Here is a 24233-nt window from a genome sequence, read left to right on the forward strand (position 1 = left end):
GATTCATCTCACTATTCTATGGTAGCATAAAACAAATTAAGCAATGACTAGAGAAATATAAATCATACGAGTGGAAAGAGACTAATCCAGTTGGGACTCAAAAACAGAGCTTATTTAAAGATTAGTATTCAATAAGAGAAATCAAAATCATATGAAAGGAAAGATATCTAATATATTGTGGCTTGCTACGGAAGACCATTGAAATACCTAGTGGCTTGCTACTCAAGATGTTAGAACTAATTTCATTTTTCTACGAGTAGTAGAATAGATTTGGAAGTTGAGACTTTAGGTATTAGTTATTTGGTCAGTTGTACCCGTTTCATAATCCAAGAGCCAAGAAAAAAAACTAATGCTTTGTTAGTTTTAACCTTAGTATATAAAATAATTCTTTAATATATAAATTTATTGGGTACGGTTCGGTATTTTTCAATTTATTTTTAAAATTAAAAACCTATCCTATTATTCGGTGCGGTTATAAGTTTATATAAAAACCCGTAATTTTGTTTTCAAAAAAAAAATAATAGTCGGTTCGGTACGATTCCGTTCGGTCGATTTAGTCAATTTTTAAAGATCCATCAGACAAGTGAGACTTGCTTAGTTGGTAAAGCACCTCCATCTACTACCGTTAGGTCCTGAGTTCGAATCACGCTGAAGAAAAACTGTGAAAACACTATAAATCCTTCGATTGCTTGAAGATAGGCGCACGATACGATTAACATGTGGTGTATGGGTATCGCTTCAAAGTTACTGCTACTATCAACAGTAGTGCTGCTATATCACATCACCTATCCCATCAACTTGCAGTGGCAAAATGAATAAAAAAATTAGTTATCCATTTCACTAAAAAAATAGATTGGACAATTTATTTTTTAAATATGAGTTAGATATAAATAAGATCCATATTATCCCCTAAAAAAAGGATAATCAATGAATGTCCAATGGTATTAACTTTTACATAATCAAAGGTTCAAATTGAGGGTTCCTTAAATTGAAAGGCTAAAAATTCTCTCTAATGTAATTAGTTATCCATTTCACTAAAAAAATGGATTGGACAATTTATTTTTTAAATATGAGTTAGATATAAATAAGATCCATATTATCCCCTAAAAAAAGGATAATCAATGAATGTCCAATGGTATTAACTTTTACATAAGCAAAGGTTCAAATTGAGGGTTCCTTAAATTGAAAGGCTAAAAATTCTCTCTAATGTAATCATATTCAAGAAGCAATGAATAATATTATTATTCATATTATTCACCGTCCATTTTTTATCCATATTAAATATAATTCGAGTTAAATAATTCATCCGTTTTTGCATTACCATTGTCAGCCGACCTGTTTACAACCCGTAGCATCAACCAAATGTATAATCTATCTCAACCTAGTAAGGATTAGGGCCAAACAAGCATAGTAAGCACCAGTTTTAGCTCTGTACGACTTAAAGGACATTGACTCCTTCATTGAGAAGCAACAACTTTGAAGTCATACTTGCACACACTGTTCCTGCGCTTAGGCTCCTCTACTGCATGATTGGAACCTGGAACTTTTTGGGATTTGAATGCCTCATTCACATTTTAGGTGTTCCCATTTGTCCTAAACTTCGATCATGAAAGGAAAGAGTTCAACGCTTTCACCAACTATGTGCCTGCGTAAACCCTCGTAGAACCAAAAAATCATTTCGAAGACCAAGAGAATGACCCCTCGGAATAGGGAAAGACGAGTGATGTCCTCGTGGAGGAATACTGTCGCATACAGATTCTACTGCTACTATCTGCCTTGTGCAGCAACTGATGGCTGCACCCCTTTTGGCAAGAACCGGTGACCTGTAAATACTTAAACCTTGAGAATAACATAGCACATTGTCTGGCGTACACTACCAGATACGTAGTTGTCATATCGAGAGTCAAATCGTCACACTAATTGAGGACCATAGGCCCCTAAGAAAAATAGTCCCACAAGTTTTAAATATCTCATAACTGGTCTGCTTCCAAAAAATTTAACTCAACATCCACTGCGCTTAATGCAAGTCTATATTAAGGCAGAGTTTGTTCACCATTAAAGAATTCATTTAAAAGGCAGACTAAATATCACAAATGAAGGATAATAACCCACTAGCTAATCCTGCTATAAACTTCACAAGTCCATGTTGATCAACTTGGGGTAGAGAATACGGTCATCTCTCCCAGTGTTGCTCTCCAAAAGTGCACTTTGCACGAGTTCCTGGGCAACATGTGTTATTGTCAGCAAATGTGCAAAGTAACCAGGTAAAGGTACTATGAATATACAAAATAAACCAACCTTGACATCCCTGTGAGAAAGGAATTTCCCCAAGTTGTGGATGATTAATCTCAGATCTTCAACCTGAGAAAGACATACTTGATTGAGTTTCCTACGCAAAGAGAGAGAGAGAGAGAGAGAGAGAGAGAGAGAGAGAGAGAGAGAGAGAGAGAGAGAGAGAGAGGCCGGGGGAGAGAGCAGGGGGCAAGGACAAGCTTGTTGGCTTACCCTAACATATCCTGCCCGGTTACGGTCAAAAAACCTGAAAGCCTGTTCCAGAGCATGAAAACATCATACATAGAACATAAAAACAGTGAAAAGAAATTACAAGAAAGTAACCAGCAACTTACTTGCAACAGTTCTTTGTTAACCTCACCCTGAGTAGTTTTAGTATTTTTCTCTTCTTTTGTTGTCTCTTCTTTGCTGCCTGATTTAAGATTTGGCTTTTTCTCAGAAGCTCCTTCATCCTTGCCACTTCCAGGCAGTTTATCTCCGGTATCAGCATCACTTCGCATTTCCTCAGCATTTTCCTACAATCAGAAACATCCAAGATTACAGTAATGTACATGACATTTAGTCTCTTCATCTGCACACGTGCTGCAAACCCAACTTCCCAATCCATCAGTTCAAAATTTCAAATTATTGTCATCCACCTCGAAACAATCCCCAAGTGAACAAACATATTGTTGCCTATTGACAAATTTGGCACTACAATTTCAAATAACATAATCGATGTTCACCAATAAGCTTACTACAAAAAGTTAATGTTCACCAAAGATCAACAGTATTCCATGTCCAAACAGTGACACTCTGTCCCAATAAGTGGATATTTAACACTTACGTGAGAATGATCAGCGTGAGAACTTGGAATCTATTTGCTTGTTCAAGCATTGATTTCAAATGTCACTCCAAATACATATCTTATGTTGGCAAAAAAACTCCTACATAAATTACACTACCCCAATCCTCTGTTAAGTCTTAGTCGTACCAGAAGATCCAAATTTAGTTGAAAATAGATGCAGGGCAGTGTTTCTTGGTATTTTCAATGTAGTCAATGATATGAGATTTTAATTGAAATATACAAGAAACTAAAATACCTACTGCAACTGTTATTTACTGAAAATGTTCCCACTAAATGAGATCAACAGACAGCAGATTCTATGCATATCAAGTACACAGAGAACAAAACATTAAAGAAATTGTGAAGTGGTAGCAAGTAAAGACAGAACCTTTGCCTCCTCAACCTGGCCATCCTGAGGGCTTGTGTCTGGCAATTCTGATTCTTCCTCTGGATCTTCCTCTGGATCTTCATCCATCTCAGAGCCATCATTCGCTTCTTCACCTGAAATCATCGTCTCTTCGGCATTGTTTAGGGAGGTCGCCTCTTCCTTGACAAGTGATTTCTCATCCTCTTGATCATGTTTGGCATGTGATTCACTTTTAGTAGACTTGGCATCCTCCATGGACTCATCTATCTTTGCACGCTTGGCTGATTTTTCCTCACTTTTCTTCTTGGATGATTCTTCTCTCCGTCTTTTCTGCTGGTTTCGCTTGATCAAAAACTTAGAGCGCAATTTCTATCATAAAAGTAACATAAAGGATAAGGGTTAGATAACAACCTAGCAATAGGTCTCAGGGCAATAACTGAATTATATGACTGGCACAAACCTGAAGAAAGGGTAAGAGACGAGAAGCCATTTCATAATAAAACATTTCATACAAGGATTCCGCGACGAGTGAAAGCTGCAAAAGGAATCAGCAAAGGTGAACGCGATGACATCCAATTGAACCAAAAGTACAGTAATCAATTCATGGATGATAATTTAGTATTCACCAAATCATATGACAAGTTTGTGATTTCCAGCAAAAAGTACAGACATGGTCGCTTTATACGCTAAGAAGGGTATACCTCAAATCTTGACTCTGCAATATCCTTATCACTATAATCCAACAAAGAATCCAACGAAAGAGACAGCGATCGCAACTGTAGCCAATGATACACAACAATATAGTTATTTCCATACAAACAATAGGATAAAGCGTTTCTTCTAACAGGAAGAGTTAAGTGATTCTGATTCAACCTACCTTCATATCCTTGCTCCCTTTTGTTTGAAGAAAAAATCCAGGGTGCCGAGGAGGATCTTCACTGCTCTTTTCTTTGATCTCTTTTGTCGATTTGCTCTTCGAAAGGTTTTTTCCATCCTGATCCTTCTTTTCTGTTCGTTCTTTGGAGTCTACCTTTCCTTTTAGCTTTGGATGGTCATCATTCTGAGCACTTTTATTCTTGTCTGCTTCCGATTCTTTCTTGGACCCAGCAAGATTTAACTCCTCAGTCCTTTTTTCTCCTTTTGTTTCTTGCTTCACCTCAGCTACTTTTGATTTTGTTTTAGGGCTAACCTTCTGTTCTTGTTTGACCACATTCACATTCTCTGTATTTTCTACATTATTATCGCCCACATTTTGCACCTCACTTTCAGCTTGAACTGACTTCTCCTCTTTCACATCATCTTTGATACTATCAACACCACTGACCCCATTGTCGGACTCTTTAGACGCTGCTTTTCGTTTGGGAACCCTCTTAATTATTTTCCTCTTAACTGTTTTCTTCACAACAGCATCCTGCTTGACAGCACTACTATTACCATCAGTTTTATTATTCCCCTTATCTTCGGAAGATTCTGCCTCCTTGACAGTTTTCACATCGGGAGGGTTCGATCCATCATCTTTTGGAGTTTTCCCCACGGGAACCTTCTTAATAATTCTCTTCCTTATAAAAGTTTTAACTGGAGGATTAGCAGATGCTCCAACCTGGGTAGAAGCAATCTCTACGCTCGAACTTCCATCCCCAGTTTCTTTACCATCCACCTTATCATTCACTTTCTCTGTGGTCTCCAAGACATCTTTCTTACTGGAGGTCTTCTGTTTAACAATTCTTTTTATAACTTTCTTCTTAACTGACTTTGCACTACCATCAGTCTGAGTAGCGGCGCTTACTGCTGTAAGTTCAGGAATATCATTCCCCTCCTTTTCAAGAGCTTGTTTACTCTCTCCACTTTTTTTCTTAGACCCATCTTTATCAGCTGTATTCTCTTTTAGTTTGCCATCATTCTCCTCCTTGATTGCTTCTGCAGACTGTCCGGATGCACAGTTTTTTCCCGACTTGGGACCCCGCTTAGCATCTGCAAAATGCCGAGACTCATCAGTTGTTGAGTTCCAAAAAGGATAAATGAACCAGAATAGATTCTCAGGTAAAAAAATTGATGCACCAAAAGTTCAGATATCTTACCTTTCTGGCTTTCCTTCTCTCCAGATTTCTAGATCAAACAAATAATTTAACCAGTCAGCAAGCAAAACTATCAATGTACCGCCTGTGTCTAAAGTAAATGAAAAGGAACAAAAAGATAAAAGTAAACTAGAAACTGAAATGCTACACTCTGTCGCAAAAGAATTGGTTATTGCTATATTAGGAATCAAACAATTTTTCTTTACATTATGATTGTATCAGCACATATATATGTGTGCGTGTTCTGTTTTCTAATTTTTTTTGCCCCCATGGGCTAGCTCAATTGGCAAAGGTAGAGGGACTTGTGTCTTAGGTCACAGGTTCGAGCCCAGGACCAAGCGAACTAACTCTGGTATTTAGGTGGACAAGGTATAGTGGTGGGCCCATCATCCCCAAGTTTTGAAGGCTATGTGGAGACACGTAACAAAAATCGACTGGCATTCAGGAATATAAACCTCCAGCATGCTCTTATAGTGTGGGAAACTGGAAGAAGCATATAAGAACCCCATGGAGCATGTACTCTAAATATATCAGCATCGGCACTTGGAGAGGCAGAACAACACTTTTTGGCAGGACACTTGACTGGGACATAAACCTCTGAGAGATACGTTCCCCAGATTACATATTTCTTCTGGCAATCAAAATCTAGTTGTGGCTGATAGCTGGAATCACTTTTTTATAAGGTAAACATTTTATTAACGTTGGGGGAAACATGTAGAGCAGTATACCAAAAAGTTAAGAGACCCTACACCAAAATATGGTTCTCTACAAAAGCAACCCAATCATCTATACAGTGATTGCTGGAATCACAAGGCTGCAATCCCCTATTAAGAAGCCACAATGACTGGTAGTTGGAAAATATTAGTAATGTCCTACAGCTGCTATATACATAACCAAAGGCTACAACCACAACAAGACACTATAATAGGGAAAGCTCAGAGCAAGTATGTGTTTACTGTGAGGTCTTATACGGCTTTAGCTGGGAGCAGCAGACTGAAGACCGTTGCATCGGAAGCGGACTTGAGAACATAAAGCATCTCAATAAGTGCAATGTTTGGTCAATGGCACAAAAAGTGTATCACTACGCACAGATGCCATAAATAGTCATCTCTCTCTAATTCTTTGTTTTTTCTAAATTTAAAAGGAATATGCTAGACATCTCTTCATCCTCTGCAAAGTCCCCCTCCAGTTATTGCGCGCGTACTTAAACCTATGGGTGATGGGCAGTGCATACCAGAAACTACAAAAAATTTACTCTTCCACTGGCACAGAGGACTCAACAAAGAGCCCTCTGGTATACCATTCTGCAGCAATTTGGTGGGTGGTTTCAAAGTAGAGAAACCAAAGGATCTTTGAAGGAAGGAAGGAGTGTAATGAGGATCAAGCTATTTAATGTCTAGTTTATGGTGTAAGTTATTGGATGCAAATGACAGAGATAACTGATAGATCTTCTCAATTCGTTACATGTGCAGTAAAAGAACTAACTTCTTCCTTTTTGTAAGGCAAACACGACTGCACCAGCTTGGTGTCAGTTTATAAAGCAATAACTTACCTTCTTAATAAGAGAAAAAAGATCGAAGAGATTTGTCAAACATAAAAAGGAGAGAAATTTTGTTGAAGATACAAGAGATGTACTAGTCTAAGAAAGCAGACCTCTTTCCTCAAAGCAAGTTCCTTCTCTCTCTCAGCAATAGCCTTTTTTTGAGTAAACCAGAGCTCACGCCATGATTCTAATGAAGGGAGGCATTCAGATAAGTCTGGAACGAAGTAAACAGTGACTTCTTTATGACTGAACAACCCATCCTTTCCAACTCTTTCATAGTGTATCTGCCAAACATCATAAAATAAATTATCTTCAAAATCATGTAAATATTATTCTGAACAGTTTCTAAGATTCTGTGATGGTCCAGATCATAAAACTATTTATTGGATTGAGTTCACTAACTATGATTTTTTGGCAAAGAAGCTAACGAGCCTTTTGAACATTTTTTATAATATGATCCATCTCAGTAGCATGGACTGCAGAAGGGGGAAAGGGATGCTGATTAACAAAAAATAAAACAAAACTTAAAGTTAACAAGTAGCTGAAAAAGACTTTCAGGCCTTGGACATCCTTGAAAAAATACCCAGAATTACTGTAGCTTTCATTAGAAAACAGCATTTCCTTGTCAGCAGGGATGGTGAGCAAATATCTTTAAGTAAATAGATACATGTTTGAGGACATGTGCTTCATTCAACTCCAAGGAAAATGACAACCCTCGCTCTCATTTTTATTCTGCAAATGAAACCACTTCAACTAGCTAAAAAGCTCCCGACAAGTTAACATGAATGCTGCCAATGGGAGCCATTCATTGTATTACCGTCGTCGAGGGATACATCTTTAACATGATGAATAATTTGAGGTCCCAAAAATGTAAATCTATTCAGGAACGTGGCCACATGCGCTAACAGACTTTCAAGGAGTTCAAGTAATGAGATCCAGATTAGATTCAGTCCCGCAGGCCAATTTTGTAAGTGTCATTGAAAGGATAGGGGGTGACTGTTATGGACAAACTGGACATGAAACAATTGGTTATTTTCAGTTGTCTTTTTTGACTATCTGGAAGCCAGGTATCCTAGAATCTCCTGGAGGTTATTGGCAAGGCATCTCTACAAGAATTTTGCTAGGAAGGAGTTCTTGAAGCCCCCTCATCCAAGAGGACCAAAACAATTTCCAAATAAAACGAAAGGGCTCAGCAAGTTGGTGATACATGAAGGAAAGGAGGAGCAATATGCCAACCATCTGTTCATAACACTTAAAGCATTAAGCGGATGATCTATTTACTCTTGCACTATTCAGAGTTCATGTGATAGACATTAATGAAGTTCATATTTAAGAGAAAACTGTGAGAATGCACGAGGGAAAAATCTATTTATTAACAATGATACAATGAGCCTTATATATATTACATATTCTACTCCTACTACATGTGGGACTAGGACCTATTCTACTCCTACTACATATAGGACTAGGACTATTTACACATGACTATCTAACACTCCCTACCTCAAGCCAGTGCATACAAATCATATGTACCGAGCTCGCTACATATGTAACTAATACGAGGACCAGTGAGAGACTTGGTGAAAATATCTGCAAGCTGATCATACAAGGCCACTAGACTCCCCCTGAGCAACAAAATAAGGTGGTTGCTGATAAACATAAGTTGGCCAAAAAGTCGCCAAAAATTTGAAAATAGTGAGACTAAGGCGAATCCACACTACAAAATAGGTTCTAAAACACCACTAGAAATCAAAAACATTCCTGGAAATCGCTGTTCACTCGAAAATCACTGTTCACACCGGAAAAATATAAAATAGAAGTTTGTCAGAATTTGATGTAATTTATATGGGTAGGCTCGGAATCACTGGACAAGTAAGTTGACCTGAAGAAGCATTGTCAAAAAGTGGCATGAATGACTCACGCGCCGGAAAAGTTACTGTAGCTCATCGAAAAATTTCAAAATTCTCGAAATCCGTAGGAAATTGTACTGGTGGACTCAGAATCACTACATGAACCAATTGTCCTAAAGAAACTTTTGAAAATTCTGGCTGGAAAGTGCTCCACGCACCGGCGCGTCAGAAAACGCACAGCGATAATTTTCACACTGAAGATATGATACCATGTGAGAATGTAAGAGAGAAAAATCTATTTATTAACAATGATACAATGAACCCTATATATAATACCTATTCTACTCCTACTACATATGGGACTAGAACAATTCAACTCCTACTACATATGGGACTAGGACATATTCAACTCCTACAACATAAGGGACTAGGATTATTTACACATAACTATCTAACAAAAACAAAAGGAGAATCTGCTTTAGACATAAAGTAGAATAAACAGAGGACAGAGAGACACAGGCGGATATTACCTCAAGGAAACGGTTCCACTGCTGGCAGTTCTTCAAATCAAGATGAGTTATGTCCTTTGCATGTCTAATAGCAAGAGCTATATCAGTAAGGTTCAAAATAAACTGTAAAACAATATTAGAGGAATGTAATTACAAACCTAAGAGCTGTCTGAATCAAAGAGGAGTCATCAAGTGATGGATCCCCACCATCAACACTATCCCACTGGCCCCCTATAGCCATTAAATTGTTTTCCAGTTTAAGAATGGCAAACCTAAGCATGTTGCAAATATGAGGTATCCGGTCATCATAGTTCCGATCGGATGACAACTCTTCCAGAGAATTTTTGCTGAGCCCACTCATCAAAATCATCTATATATCAGAAAACAAAAATGGCAATTATCAGAAATGTATTAGCACATCAACATAGTGTAGAGAGAGTGAATTGGGATAACAAGGTACATGTCATTAACAGGACAAATGACACCGTTGCATAAATACTTTGCTTCCTCAACAACAACAACAACCACCCAGTATAATCCCACAAGTGGGGCTGGGAGAGGGTAGTGCGTACGCAGCCTTACCCCAATCATGAAGGTAGAGATGCTGTTTCCGATAAATCCAAATACTGTGCTTCATCTATAACACTGAAAATTATATAACTAGCTAGCTTGTCATCTTTGAACATATAGCATATAGAACATAGAAGGCAGCAGTAGAGTAGAAAATCAGGGCAGAGGTTTCTGTTGGTGAGGTCTATTGCTTTTCAATCTAGTCAAGTTGAACAAAGCTGGTACAGATGCATCAATATTGGCAACAAAAAGGAGCAAGTATGTAACTAGTGCAATCATCACCCATATAAAAAGAAGTATAAGGACCTCAAGCAATTATCACATTTTCCCCCAATTAAAATCCATCATTAAGCCTCCAATTTACACTCAAAGATGCCACAAAACTAAGGAGTACAGACAGCTAATTGATATATAATCATCATGAACTAGAAATGATCACCACTTCATCATGATTCTCATCAGCAAAGTTCTAAAATGAATGCAAGAAAAAGAGAGCACATCTGCTTTGACGACAAACTTTTGAAACACCAAAAGAATTCCGCACCATTATTCTACTCGTTTTTATATCTGACTACCACTTAAAATATCATGATAACATCTCGAGCAAATGCTAACTTAAGAATTCTCAGAGCACAGTTAGACAGGTAAGGTTCTAAAACGATTTATATTCCTTCAAAGAAACCTTTGCATTCCATATAGTCCTCCCATGTTCTGATTTTTCAGGTTCACCAGCAAACGGTTTCGATGACAGCCGCTTCAGCGCAGTTGCAGCATCTCCTTCAACAAAATCATGCTCAAAACTGTTCCATCATGAAAAGGATGATAGTGTCATACCAGCCATCAACTTACAGATTTCAAAGAACAAAAACTACACATCAACCTAAAAATTAAGTACACTAGATTGAGCGTGTGGGGATTTGGGGGTAGAGAAAACATCTGTTAGAGCTGCGGCTAATAAGGAAAGATCATTTCAAAAACCATTGAGAGACTTCGTAAATGTTTGCAAACCGGGTATTCCACTGCCGAATGGAAGTCTATCGTGCAAAATAATAGAAATGAAATATAAAAAATGAACATCAAAAAGGAAGGGTATCATGACTAATCACCTGACAGGAGTATGCAGAGAAAGCTTAAGATTCCCTTTTGGCCAATTCACAACCACCTACAACAAAAGAAAATGCAATGTTACATAAGATATCTCACATAAATTAGCGGAATGAAAGAAAAGGCAAACCTTTGAGCATTCTGGAGATATGAAAAGCCTTGGATACCTCCTATCCAGTGACAGATAATCCCTCTCAATTTCAACCAAATTGGTTGAATAAACCTGCAAAAACAACAATAAATGCGTAAGAATTGACATCATTAGATACGCTTGCTGAATAATTGAAGCATTCTTTCAAGTCCACAAACATCAAGAATTCAAATGAAGGCAGCAAACTTATCAAAAGGCGAGACCACTATCCTCCCGAAAAAGATACCCATCAAAAGTTCTGATGATACAGAAAAGGAAGAGCAAACAAACGAAGGAACAGAAAGAGTGCCACATTCCTTGTAGAAACTACATGTCTTGAGCATCACGAACAGCAACATCCAGAGGGAAAGATGAAAGAGAGCATAGGGGACTGGCAAGAAGACAAAGGAAAAGGAGGGACAAATTTATCTGACACTGGCAATGGTTCAAAAGAAAAGCATATTGCAAGACAAGATAATTGAGAAAGCCAATAGTGTTAGGCAGGGAATAAGGATGAGTGTAGAAATGAGTAGCTTGATAAGTCTCTGTTCGTGAAATAAGGTGATCAAGAAGTTTAAAGTACTTAGAGGTCCTCATTACACTTCATTCCCAAATGCAAAGCAGAACCACTTAAGGAGGATAATAATGATTCAAGCGCTAAGCTCTTGTTTTACCTTGCAGAAATACTCTCTCCTTTTAATCGGTGAATGACGCCTTCAGCATGATAGAACACCAGGTTAGTTATGAATGCTGCAATATATAGCAGCTGCTAAACACACACAACCATAGAAGGACAAAACCAAATAAAAAATCCACCTATGCAAAGCTTCAGGACGGGGAGATTCTCGTCGTGAAGATCTACTTTCCTTGGCCAATGAGGGTCCTCGTCGATCCCTAGAAGTCCTGGGAGGAGTTCGGTCATGCTTTATTTCAGCTCCACGTTTGCGCTCATGATCTTTTTCCTTCTCCTTGCGTTCCAAAGCACGTTCACGATCACGCTCTCTTTGTCGTTGCCGTTCTCGTTCCCGCTCTCGATCTCGTTCCCTCTCTCGATCTCGTTCGCGTTCTCTTTCTCGATCTTTCGCCCTTTCTCTATCTTTCTCTCGCTCACGCGAAGAGTGTCGATCTTTCTGTCTTCGCTCAAGCTCCCGAGAGTAGACAATCCTGTCATCCTTATAATCATCTAACGTTGAGAGGCCAGAACGTGCCAACGTGCTGCCAGGATAGTCAGACTCGATGGAAGTTGCATGCAGCCCCTTCCCTATCCCATAGTCTCTACCTGGAGGCAAGCTCACCCCATAACCAGGATTTGTAGAACTCTGAACATACATGACATCCTCAGCAGCTCTTTGTGGTGCCGCCCCTAGGATTGAAGGAGCATGTTGCCCAGGAAGTAATGATCCAGGTAACGTTGAAAAAGTGTGAGGATCTGAGTCCATTCTGCCACTATAAGATATAGGATCTTGGGCTGCATGACGAACAGCAGCACTCCTTGCTGCAAGATATTCGACTTGTCTGCCAGAAAGTTGTTGCTACTCAGTTCAATAGAACATATAGCTCCATGAAAGAAGCTAACAGGATGTGCGCAGATATATGCCATCACTCACAAGATGTATCACACTCCTATATACATGTTAGAGCAACGTATAGACACTGATAACGTAAGGGAAAATGCAAGTGCAATTAAACAAAAGCATCAGATGGTTCAAAAGAGCAATTTGCAACTGTCACACAATTTTTGAGAAAGAACTAGTGTACATACCTAGATCCTCCATCAATTGAAGCAGATTGCAATGCCTGAGACTTCAGTATTTGCTCTTGTCTTATTATAGATGCTTGATCCATGTGCTCGTATCTTTCAGCCTAACAGTGGGGAGAAAAATAGAAGACATAAAAGAAAGTAAAGAAGATTACAAAAAGTAATAAATTATGTAACTGGGACACGGACAGGTGCATGTGCCTAAACAATGACAACAAGCAATAGTACTCGCAAGTTTTCCTTCTGACCTCCCCAAAAAATCAACCTCGTTTACAAAAAAGGGAAGTTTTACTGAAAGATTGAAACCAACCCAATTTTATTACATTCTACTACTACTCCTACATTTACCATCCTTAAAATAAACTACCCACTTTTATACGTTCCAATTACTACACATTTCTACCCTCAAACCCTTTTTTATTCTAGGCTAAAGAGGATTATCTTGTGCAGGATTGACTATAAACTTCTATCTGATCCAGCTCCTTCGTATTCTGTTTTAGTCAATCTCTAAGGAAATGCAGTAATAAGAGTTTGGGTAACTCAAAATTTCCAACTCCCATTCAAAAGTTTCACAATCATAATTACTACCATCATGAGCGTTGAGCTCTCATGTGCAGGTGCGCATGTGTCCAGTGTGGTGGTAATGGTCCAAAAAATTCCTAAAACATATACTAGGCATAGTCCAAATACAGCACCTGATGCTTATGAGCAAAAGAAATTGAATCAGGATATCGACCGGCTTGCTCGCTTGTCAGATCTCTCCCAGCATAAGAGCTATGTCGTTCAGCATATTGGTGTCTATCAAGGGCTGGATAATCAGAAACTCTATTGGAATATTGTTGTTCAGCTTTATGACCATATTGTTGTTCAGCCTTATGACCATATCCATGGCTGGATAATGAAACGTAGTCACCTGCCGTAAACTTAGGTGAATCCACAGTAAAGCCGCTGCGACTTTCCAAAGCTGATGATCCAGAAACTTTTCCACCAACTGTGGACATCTGCACATGAAAGATTTGGAGATAGTTAAGTTTTTATATCCATGTCAGAAAATTATACAACTGACAATACAAAAGGCTAATTGAAACACTCAAAAAAGACACACACAAAACATAGAACGCAAAGCCGTAACAAATGACAAATCAGACAACGGTGGAAGCATTATAAACCTACAATCCTTAAAATTGGTGGAAAAGGAAGAAAGCTAACTCTACAAAATCTTGTCAATATTATCCCACTTGTGAAATAAGTCCATGAGACAGTCAAGTCTATGAACTTTGCAGCTAAGGCTATGCCAAAAGCAATATGTGCATGCACCAAAGGTGACAGTATTTGCAACAGGGCAATAATGTAGAGCGAAAAATCTCATTTTTTGGCATGATAACCAACTGATATATCTATACAACAAAATCCAATTTTGTGAAAAGGACAGAAAATTAAGCTACTTTACCACTACTGCATGCTGTGCCAATATACCATCTATGCAATTACATTATCGGAAGTTAAAACAGCAGCAACCGACATATTATGCCTGCTCAAACAATTTAACAAGAAACTAGATAAAATTAACAATTGAAGGCAGGTTAGAGTTGTATAAATACAATACACAAGAACACGTCTTTCTTCTCTCGTGATGATACAAGAATTAGTCTCACACCAAGTCCACATCACAGGAAACAAAATGTTGCCAGCACTTAAATATAACACCTGGAGCGTTATTTAGTATTTGCACCGCTTATGGAAATATTTCATTCTTCAGACGTCTTAGGCAAAAAATAACATACAACTGACATGCAAAGAGAATATATACAATGAGAGATCTGCTGACCTGCTGAGCAGTGGAACCATACACAGAGCTATATTGCCCACCATAATTAGGCACTGTTGATGAATGATGACTGTGATCTCTGTAAGCACTCATTTCTGCATCTTGAGGGGTTCCTAACATTGAAGAATGTCGTGAACCTGTGGGTAGTTGAGAGGACCTCTCAGGCCCTCCAGCAGAACTCCCGGAGTAACCATGTCCCAACTAGGTGAACAGAGAAAATGAACAATTATATAAGCATGAATGTAGTACAGAAAAGTATAGAATTGAATAGTTTTGACAATCATAAATGTATCGTCGGAGCTACTTTACAATAAATTTATGCACCATTGGTTTATGGAAAAAGTTGCCCGTGAATATAAGCTGGTTCATGGCACAATATGCTACAGCTGACAATCTTTATAATTGCCTGCAACCTGTGTTTGCAAGTCGTTACATTGCCTAACTACAATGTGACTCACATTCGGTATTTGCATGCTTAATACTACTTCGTCTAACTCATTTTATAAGACACAATTATTATTTCAAGAGTCAAAGAGTTTTTACTGTTAGAATCTCATCTAAAACACAATCACTGAGCAGCCCTTTTTACTTCTTTTGCATTGGTGCCTCAGAGTTTGTCCAATGCGATGAACAGCTGCTCCATTACAGAATAGTCAAGAGCGAAAAGCGCATAAAAAGTGCCAAAATCAGTTGTAGATTTTGTGCAATTACAAATTAGGCTTAGCAAAGATAAGTGCCAATAAAGGGAAACAAATAAAAATGTAATGCAAGAAAATGTAACTATAACACAAAAAATAATTTTTTGGACACAAGAGCAATAAAAGTATAATTAAGCTATATGTATATTGTTGCGCCCTTGACATAACCTATTGGTGAAGGCGCACACGCCTTAGCACCTTGACGCCTACACTAGAGGTGAAGCACATGACTTGGACTTCACCGAGCTTCCGGGCCTAAGCAGTTTAGGCGAGCTTTTAACAACACCGCTCCAGCATTCGTGTTTCACAAGTACAATCTCAATGTTGATATAGCTAAGACATAGCACAACAAAATGAAAGGATCCATATTGGCGACAACAACTAGCTGGGATTAAGGTATAATTATTGTTGTTACACTCACATTAAGATTATGCGGCAAGTCCTTTTTTAGTCCTTTAGGGACTTGTATGGTATGGGGACAAGTGTGACATTTAGACAACATATACTATCTTTATTTTTTTTATTTTTTTTTTGATTGGTAATATATCAAGAATGGTTAATTCAGATAGCATAGTATATACTAGGAGTTTAACAAATATGTCAGGTCATCTTTACCTTTTGTAACAGGTAACTTGCCTCATTTAAAAGATTACATATCTCACTTTTTATGGAGGGTTAGCTGTAGATATCTTTAATTCGGTTTGGTGTAAACACCGCGCGTACCTACAAACTTATATTTAATTTAGAAAAACTCCAATTGGCCTTTTAATTTAAAGTACAGTTGGAATAAGCTGCATAACGGATTGATTGAATAACTTTCAATTACATTTTTAAAAAAAAGTACCAAATAACAAAACAAAGAGAAAGGCAGATACTCACACTTTGGCCGTAGCTTGATTGCGAAGAGTACGTTTGTTGGCCATAGGCATTAGCTCCTCGAGAAGGATACATCTTTGGACTAATACACACACCAAAACCCTAACAACAAAATGAAACGAACTAAAACAACTACTGAACGACTCCAAACATTATATAACTGGGCTATTTTTTAAAAGAGAACGCCGCGGCGTTGCGGCGGAGATACGGCGGAGATTGGTGGAATTTGAAGGTTTCTTTACTGTGAAAAGCTTGGGGAAGAGAGAATTATAGGAGCCACGGCAAGCAAAGCCCTAATGCTATTTATTTTTGGGAAGAAAATTTAGAAGATAATATTTTGCAATTTGCTGCTCGGCTGTGTCGGGAAAAATTTGTATCGGCATGATTTTGACCGTAGATGATATTGACCTCACATGCCCTTACATGATCCAACGGTTTTTTTAATCTTAGAATCTATCTATAAAAATTATTTTATTAATCTATCCATATTTATATCTATATCTATCTATATACTATACTAATATTAGTTCTAACGCCTTTTTTACCCTTCAAAATATATTTCACGTTGAATAAAATTATAATTTAATAATTTTTTTAATATTTAGAACATAGAAATCAACTACAATTATGATTATTAAGTCATTCCTTATTTGAAACATGTAAAATATTCTACTAACATTTAAGACTTCCAAGGAAGCAAAATAGGTGTTGATGAGTTAGGAAAATAATGGTATTGCGAGTATTGCTAAAGCCCTTAATTTGCTCATGCGAAGCATTTCTTAAGACTAATAATAGTATTGATTTAAAATTGAAGTCCTTATAAAGATTTTAAAGTATGTCCAACTATTTCTATTCGAAAACTAAATTTATTTATTTTCTATATATCTTGAATATTATGAAAACACAAGATTTTTATTTAGTTGGGCGACGTGTTTATAGTTTGTAACTTGTGTTTTTTAGTGCCGTTTGTTATTCAATTTAGCTGATTTATTTTAGTAATTGAAATTAGGTTAATTGATATATTTATTCAGAATGGATTGTATATTTGCAAGATTTAGTGCGACATGTACCAAATTAATAGATTCGTCTAATGAGTGAATGTATTACTAAATTTAGTTTGATTGCATACAGCTATCATATTTCATATTATAATTGAATTGAAATTTGTCGGACCAAAGCGAGTTGCACATACCATATCGTTAAGGAGATATTTAACAAGTTAAAAATGAAGTCCAGAACAACAACATGAATGTATGTATGTAGCTCCACTATTATTTTATGTGTTAAGTTGTTTATAGTTAAGTATATCATCTTTCTCTCACGTTACATCTAGTATTTATTTTTTCAAGCATAAAATTATTTTGACTCTATTGCATGTTGCAGTTATATAACTACGAAGGATTAAACTTAAAAAAGTAGTCTTTGTAAATTAGAAGTTTAATATTCAAGAGCATTTCTATTGTTAAGCTTGAAAGAAGTTATCACTTTGAGTACAAAGAATTGAGAATTGAATTCCCTAACACAATTGGGATTTTATGAGTGAAGAGCTTAGTAATTATCTTCCTTTTAGCTATAAAATGATGCTTTGTGTTAGTTAGAAATTCATTATTGTAGTGTTCAACCTTGCTCGGAAAAGGAACCTTCACAATAGCAACAAGGGTTATGAGTACCTAATATAGCCTATGTGAATACTCGAGTTAATTATTTTATCCTCACTAAATGTTAAATATTTGAATAAATATTATGTATTTCAATTGTTAAAAGTCTAAGTGTTTACACTTTTAACCAACATAAAATTATCTCTTGAAATTTGTTTATAATTCTACATCGAAATCTCATTGAATTTGTCACTACCATTCCTAATTATAAAGAAATAAAAGACTCTAATTTCATTAAAAAAATATGTCAATTCGTTCAAAATTAATATGTTTGTGATATGCAATGATGTAATCACAGTGTCTAATCTCAAAGTTGAACAATATTTTTTGCAATATGATTTTTTTACATGAACAATTATGTATTGCACTTTTAAGAAGAATATTAATATCGACAACAAAATATTTAATCATGACAAGCAGTCAAAGCGATAGAAGAAAACATACACCAATATATTTTTATTATTTATAAAAAGGTGTTAGGTGAGATACAACACAATATACTTGTATCTTATTTAATAAATATTAACTGACATATTGACGCAGTACACACGTGCAACACATGCACACTAAAGCTAATATCTATAATAGTATCTAAAATAAGACGGGACATTAATCAAAAGTCTAGGATAATGGAGAAATATCCTATAGGTAACACTTACTCATAGAATGCGAATTTAATTTAGTCGGAGTAGTGAGTTTCGAATATCAGTTGATTATTTCGAGAAAAATACTTAATAAATATATTATATGGAAAAAGGCCAAATATAACCCTATGCTCTCATAAAAGGTTTAAATGTACCTCTCGGTATGCTTTGAGTCCAAATATGCCCCTATCATTATACTCGTGGTTCAAATATGTCCAAAGTGGAAATCCAATCCTACGTAGCACTAACATTTGATGAGGTTGATGCCACATGGCTTGCCACTTTAGCGCCCCTAACCCATTTTACCCATCCCTTCTATTTTTTTTCAGCACTAAAATTTTCTTCCCCTCCACGACTATTGCCATCATTTCCATACCATGAAAAATATTATATTCCAAATTTTAATCTTTCATATATGGATTAAGGGCGCTGAGGTTGTATGCCATGTGACATCCACCTCATCAAATGTCAGTGCCAATAGTATTGCGGCATGGGTATATTTGGATAAAAAATATACTGAAAGGTGTATTTAAACCTTTTCTCTTAATACAGAGATATATTTGGCCCCTTGCCGTAGATTGTATCCCAATCAAGTAATCAAATACATATTATTTCTTTTCGAAAAGCCTTTTATGCGTCAAATGCTTATCCAAGCGTATCTAATAGTACACTACTTTCGTACTTGATCACTTCTTTCGAATATGGTATAAATGCACCAATGAAAGTATGACACATATTATCAACATTTTAAATTAACAGTTAAATGAATGGATAAAAAAGCTAATAGGCAAGAAAGTGCACTACCTTGACATTTCACCGAGATCCCAATTCAATTTTCCCTGCCATTGAAATCACGGGAGCGAACCTGCTCCGGTAAGGGAAGCTCCAGTATTTCTCAATAGTTTATTGGATTAAAATCATGTGGCATATAACAAGTTTTAGTGGTCAGATTTAGCACAAGCCTAAGAATGTCTTCACCTCTTTCTCCCCCAAGTCCCCCTCTCTACCAACAAAGCGCTCATTCTTTTTATTCTTCAAGACATCAACAAATTCACTAACATATACGTGTATGTGTATAACCATGTTTTTGTCAAGAATCTAATATACATAATATATTTGATTAATAGAAAGAAGATGTGTGAAACTAGTGTCTATTGTTGGGAGTGTATGAACAGAGTCCCATATGGAAAGCAGAAAAGAAAAATAAGCTACTTATAAGGAGTTGAATACTCTTAATGGTGTGAGGCATTTTGAAAAAATCGTGCGGGCTTGGCTCAAAGAGGACAATATCATACCATATTAAAGTATTTTTGGACAATTTTAGTCTAATAACTGGTATCAAAGCCAATAGTTTGGCAGGACGATGGATACGGCGGAATGTGGAGTAGGGGCTCGGCTTAGTGCGTTTGCCCGCCTACAAGGTTTACTACCTTTACCCATAGTTCAAAGACGCATACACAACCTCTCCTTGGGCTTCGGTGATTGTAAATACTTTGATCGTGTTGGTGACACACAATTAATCTCTAAATGAGCCCATAAACGATGATAGGGCATGTGGATCTTTGTTTGGGAGAGGGGGATTATTGGGACCGTGTGAACAAAGTCCCGAATGGAAAGTAGAAAAGAAAAAAAAAACTACTTATAAGAAGTTGGATACTCTTAATGATGTGGGGCCTTTTGGAAAAACCTTGCGGACTTGGACCAAAGCGGACAATATCATACCATGTTAAGAGTATCTTTGGGCCGTTTTAGTCCAACTGGTATCATAGCCAATGATTTTGCGGGACAATTATGAAGATGGAAAAGTGATTGTACGGAGTGGTGCACACACAAGGATAAGCTAGTTGCGGGCTTTGGTTGCTATAATACTCTAACAATGTGCGTGGCACACAGTAAATCTCGAAAATTGATCCGTGGATCGTGGCAGTGGGCCGCATAGAACTTAGTTCAAGGGGTAGACCCGCGAGTCGTGATAGTAAGTCACATGAAACTTAGCTCGAGGAGGAGATTATTGTGTGTGTGAACAAAGTCCCACATTGATAGCTGAAAAGTTTGGGAGCTAACTTATAAGGAGTTAGATACTCTTAATAGTGTAAAACCTTTTGGGAAAAATCGTACGGGCTTGACCCAAAGCGAACAATATCACATTATGTTAAGAGTATCTTTTGGTCGTTTTAGCCCAACAACTGGTATCAGAGCCAATAGTTTGGCAAGACGAGTATGAGGATGGTGAAGTGATGGCGTAAGACCCATCTTAGTGCCTTTTCCAATCTCTGGGCAGGTTCAATACCTTTACACACAGCTTCAAAGACGCATACATAGCCTCTCATTGGGCATCGGTGATCGAAAATACTCGAATCATGTGGGAGACACGCAGTTATTCTCCAAATTAACCCATAAATAGTAATGTGTCATGTGGAACATAGTTCAAGGGGGAGATTGTTGGGAGTGTGTGCACAAAGTCCCACATGGAAAGTAGAAAAGAAAAATAAGCTACTTATAACGAGTTGAATACTCTTAATAGTGCGAGGCCTTTTGGAAAAAATTGTACGGGCTTGGCCCAAAGCGGACAATATCACACTATGTTACGAGTCTATATGGAGAACTTCTGCTCGAAGTAATTAATTTTAAATTTCTAGCGAATGTAGAATATTTGAGGCAACGACATCCCTATTATTTAGTTTTAAATCTTATAGAATTCCTCAGCCCGTTGAGAAAACCACAATTTTAGAGTTTGTGTTTATTATTTAGAAAGGTTTCAACAGAAAAAAATACATATATGACTCATATATACCAATCTCTAAGATGAAGTCGAACGAAAAGTAATCAAACATTTACACAAACCGTAAATTAATAGACTTTCTTAAAACCCACTCCAACAAAAGAAAGGAGAACTGAGAGTTTCAATTCACAAAATGGCATCAAAGACAAATGGATCATGACCATTAAACTTGTTATATGCCACGTGGCTTTAATCCAATAAACTGTTGAAAAATACTGGAGCTTCCCTTACTAGAACAGATCCATTCCTTTGAAATCACTTTTGTTGTCCTTCAATGCATCGTCCCTTAGAATAGTGATCCAAATTCTACTATAAAATCATCATTCATTTTCAGTCGTTAAGTACCACTATTTACCTCAAAATAATCTGCATACTTATATACGTTTCAATCGAGGGGCCTTGCCTCCCAACAAGATTAGTATTCTTCCACCTATAACGGGCCGACCCCACAATCCATAAATTAAAATGGGTCTTGTGCAACATAATTCTTTTGTAACCCTAAATTTGCTGATCTTGATATAGTTAAAAAAATAAATTTTGTATTTTTTCTTAGAATTCGACAATTTTTTAAGATAATCACAATTGATTAATTAATTTGTTCAAAATGGTGGATAATAGATAATAGATTATTCAACTCATTTTGCACAAGAATTGAATAAAAGTTAAATTTGGATATCAATATGTGATAATATAATCTTAAATCTTTAAAATTCAATTGCTCATAAATAGTAAGAAAAAAAATTATGAGTTGAACATGAAATAATGCAATAGAAATACGGAATTACACATTAAAAGCAACCTCACGAACTCAAATATATAATTTACTCTCAATTTCATGTCCAAAATCGTGGTCAAAATCCAAGAATACTAAATTTCTAGGGTTTCCTCAAAATCCCAATTTTCTACTAATTTCCATGTAAAAACATATACATAATCGATGTATTTAACTCAAATCGGTATAAACCACTTACCTCATGCTTGGTGGTGAAAATGGCACCTCAAAGTTGCTCCAAAATCGGCTCCCATGGATGAAATGGGGTTGAAATGAGCCAAACCCCCGATTTAAAGAACCTCACTGCCTCCAGCATTTTCGCACCTGCGGTTCCGCAGGTGCGACCCACAATCCGCTTCTGCGGTCCTCCTCTAGCCCCTCAACTTCCGCATCTGCGCCTTTCCTTCTGCATGTGCGGTCCCGCTTCTGCGGCAAGATAACCGCATCTGCAGTCCCAGCGTAGCCTAGCCATTTCCGCTTCTACGGCACCAAGGCCGCTTCTGCGGCTCTGCACCTACGGCCCAAGCCTCGCAGGTGCGGTTACACCAGAAGACAGCTGCTTCCTTACTTCTTCAAATTCCAAGTTTGATCCGTCAACCATCCGGAATTCACCCGAGGCTCCCAGGACCTCGACCAATCATATCAACCAGTCCCAAACCATAATGTAGACCTGCTCGAGGCCTAAAATCACATCAAACAACGTCGAAATCACGAATCACACTCCGATTTGAGCTTTATGAACTTTTGAACTTCAAACTTCTTCATTCGATGCCGAAACCTATCAAATCACGTCCAATTGACCTTAAATTTTGCACACAAGTCATATTTGACATTACCAACCTACTCCAACTTTCGGAATCGGAATTCGACCCCGATATCAAAAAGTCCACCTCCGGTCAAACTTCTCAAAAACCTTAAAATTTCTAACTTTAGCCAAATGACTCCAAAATGACCTACGGACCTCCAAATCCACTTCCGATCGTGCTCCCAATACCAGAATCACCATACGGAAGTATTCCCAGACGCGGAATCCCAAACAGACATCGATAACACTGAAATGCACTTCAACCCAAACTTATGAAATTCTTCCAAAAATGCTAACTTACACAATAGGCGCCGAAACGCTCTCGGGTCATTAAAACCCCGATCCAGACATACGTCCAAGTCCAAAATCATCATACGAACCTGCTGGAACCTTTAAATCATGATTCCAAGATCGTTTACGCGAAAATTCAATCTTAGTCAATTTATCCAACTTAAAGCTTTCAAAATGAAAATCTTCTTTCCAAATCAACTCCAAACTTCCCGAAATTCAATTCCGACCATGCGTACAAGTCATAATACCTGGAGTGAATTTGCTCATGGCCTCAAACTACTGAACGATGCGCTGGAGCTCAAAACGACCGGTTGGGTCGTTACAGAAGGTTCCAGCACGTTCGTATGATGATTTCAAACTTGGGCGTATGTTCGGATCGGGTTTTGGATAATCTGGGAGCGTTTCGGTGCCATTTGTGGAAGTTAGCATATTGGAAGAATTTCATAATTTTGGGTTGAAGTGCATTTCAAGGTTATCGATGTCTGTTTGGGATTCCGAGTCTGGGAATAGCTCCGTATGATGATTCTGATATTGGGAGCGCGTTCGGATGTGGATTTGGTGGTTCATATGTCATTTCGGAGTCGTTTCTCGAAAGTTAGAAACTTGAAGGTTTTTGAGAAGTTTGACCGGGAGTGAATTTCTTGATATCGGGGTCGGATTTCGATTTCGGAAGTTGGAGTAGGTCCATAATGTCGAATTGACTTGTGTGCAAAATTTGAGGTCAATCGGGCGTGATTTGATAGGTTTCGGCATCGAATGTGAAATTCTAAAGTTCATTAAGCTTGGAATGAGGTGTAATCCATGAATTCTACGTGGTTTGATGTGATTTAAAGGCTCGACTAAGTTCGTAATGT

The 24233-nt window shown here is 37.4% G+C and overlaps 1 protein-coding gene across 1 annotated transcript; it reads right to left on the bottom strand.

Moving 5' to 3' along the window:
* On the bottom strand, positions 1865-16742 carry LOC109243672 (cell division cycle and apoptosis regulator protein 1). Its single transcript, XM_019410645.1, has 21 exons — positions 16431-16742; positions 14854-15054; positions 13721-14026; positions 13029-13129; positions 12083-12781; positions 11941-11980; positions 11267-11359; positions 11139-11194; positions 10715-10832; positions 9621-9832; positions 9484-9547; positions 7214-7387; positions 5564-5591; positions 4363-5456; positions 4187-4261; positions 3946-4020; positions 3507-3854; positions 2628-2807; positions 2506-2547; positions 2299-2361; positions 1865-2220 (listed from the first exon to the last, which is right to left on the bottom strand). Exons 1-21 carry the CDS (start codon positions 16500-16502, stop codon positions 2134-2136), a joined length of 4128 nt encoding a protein of 1375 aa, XP_019266190.1. The 5' UTR covers positions 16503-16742; the 3' UTR covers positions 1865-2133.

The sequence above is a fragment of the Nicotiana attenuata genome, chromosome 2, assembly GCF_001879085.1.
Source record: "Nicotiana attenuata strain UT chromosome 2, NIATTr2, whole genome shotgun sequence".
NCBI classification, from domain to species: domain Eukaryota; kingdom Viridiplantae; phylum Streptophyta; class Magnoliopsida; order Solanales; family Solanaceae; genus Nicotiana; species Nicotiana attenuata.

Coding starts and splice junctions, on each gene's coding strand:
- LOC109243672 (XM_019410645.1), bottom strand. CDS start 16,502: ATGTATCCTTCTCGAGGAGCTAATGCCTATGGCCAACAAACGTACTCT. Junction 11,195..11,266: donor TATCTCCAGAATGCTCAAAG/GTTTGCCTTTTC, acceptor CTTTTGTTGTAG/GTGGTTGTGAATTGGCCAAA. Junction 4,262..4,362: donor AAGGGAGCAAGGATATGAAG/GTAGGTTGAATC, acceptor CATTGGCTACAG/TTGCGATCGCTGTCTCTTTC.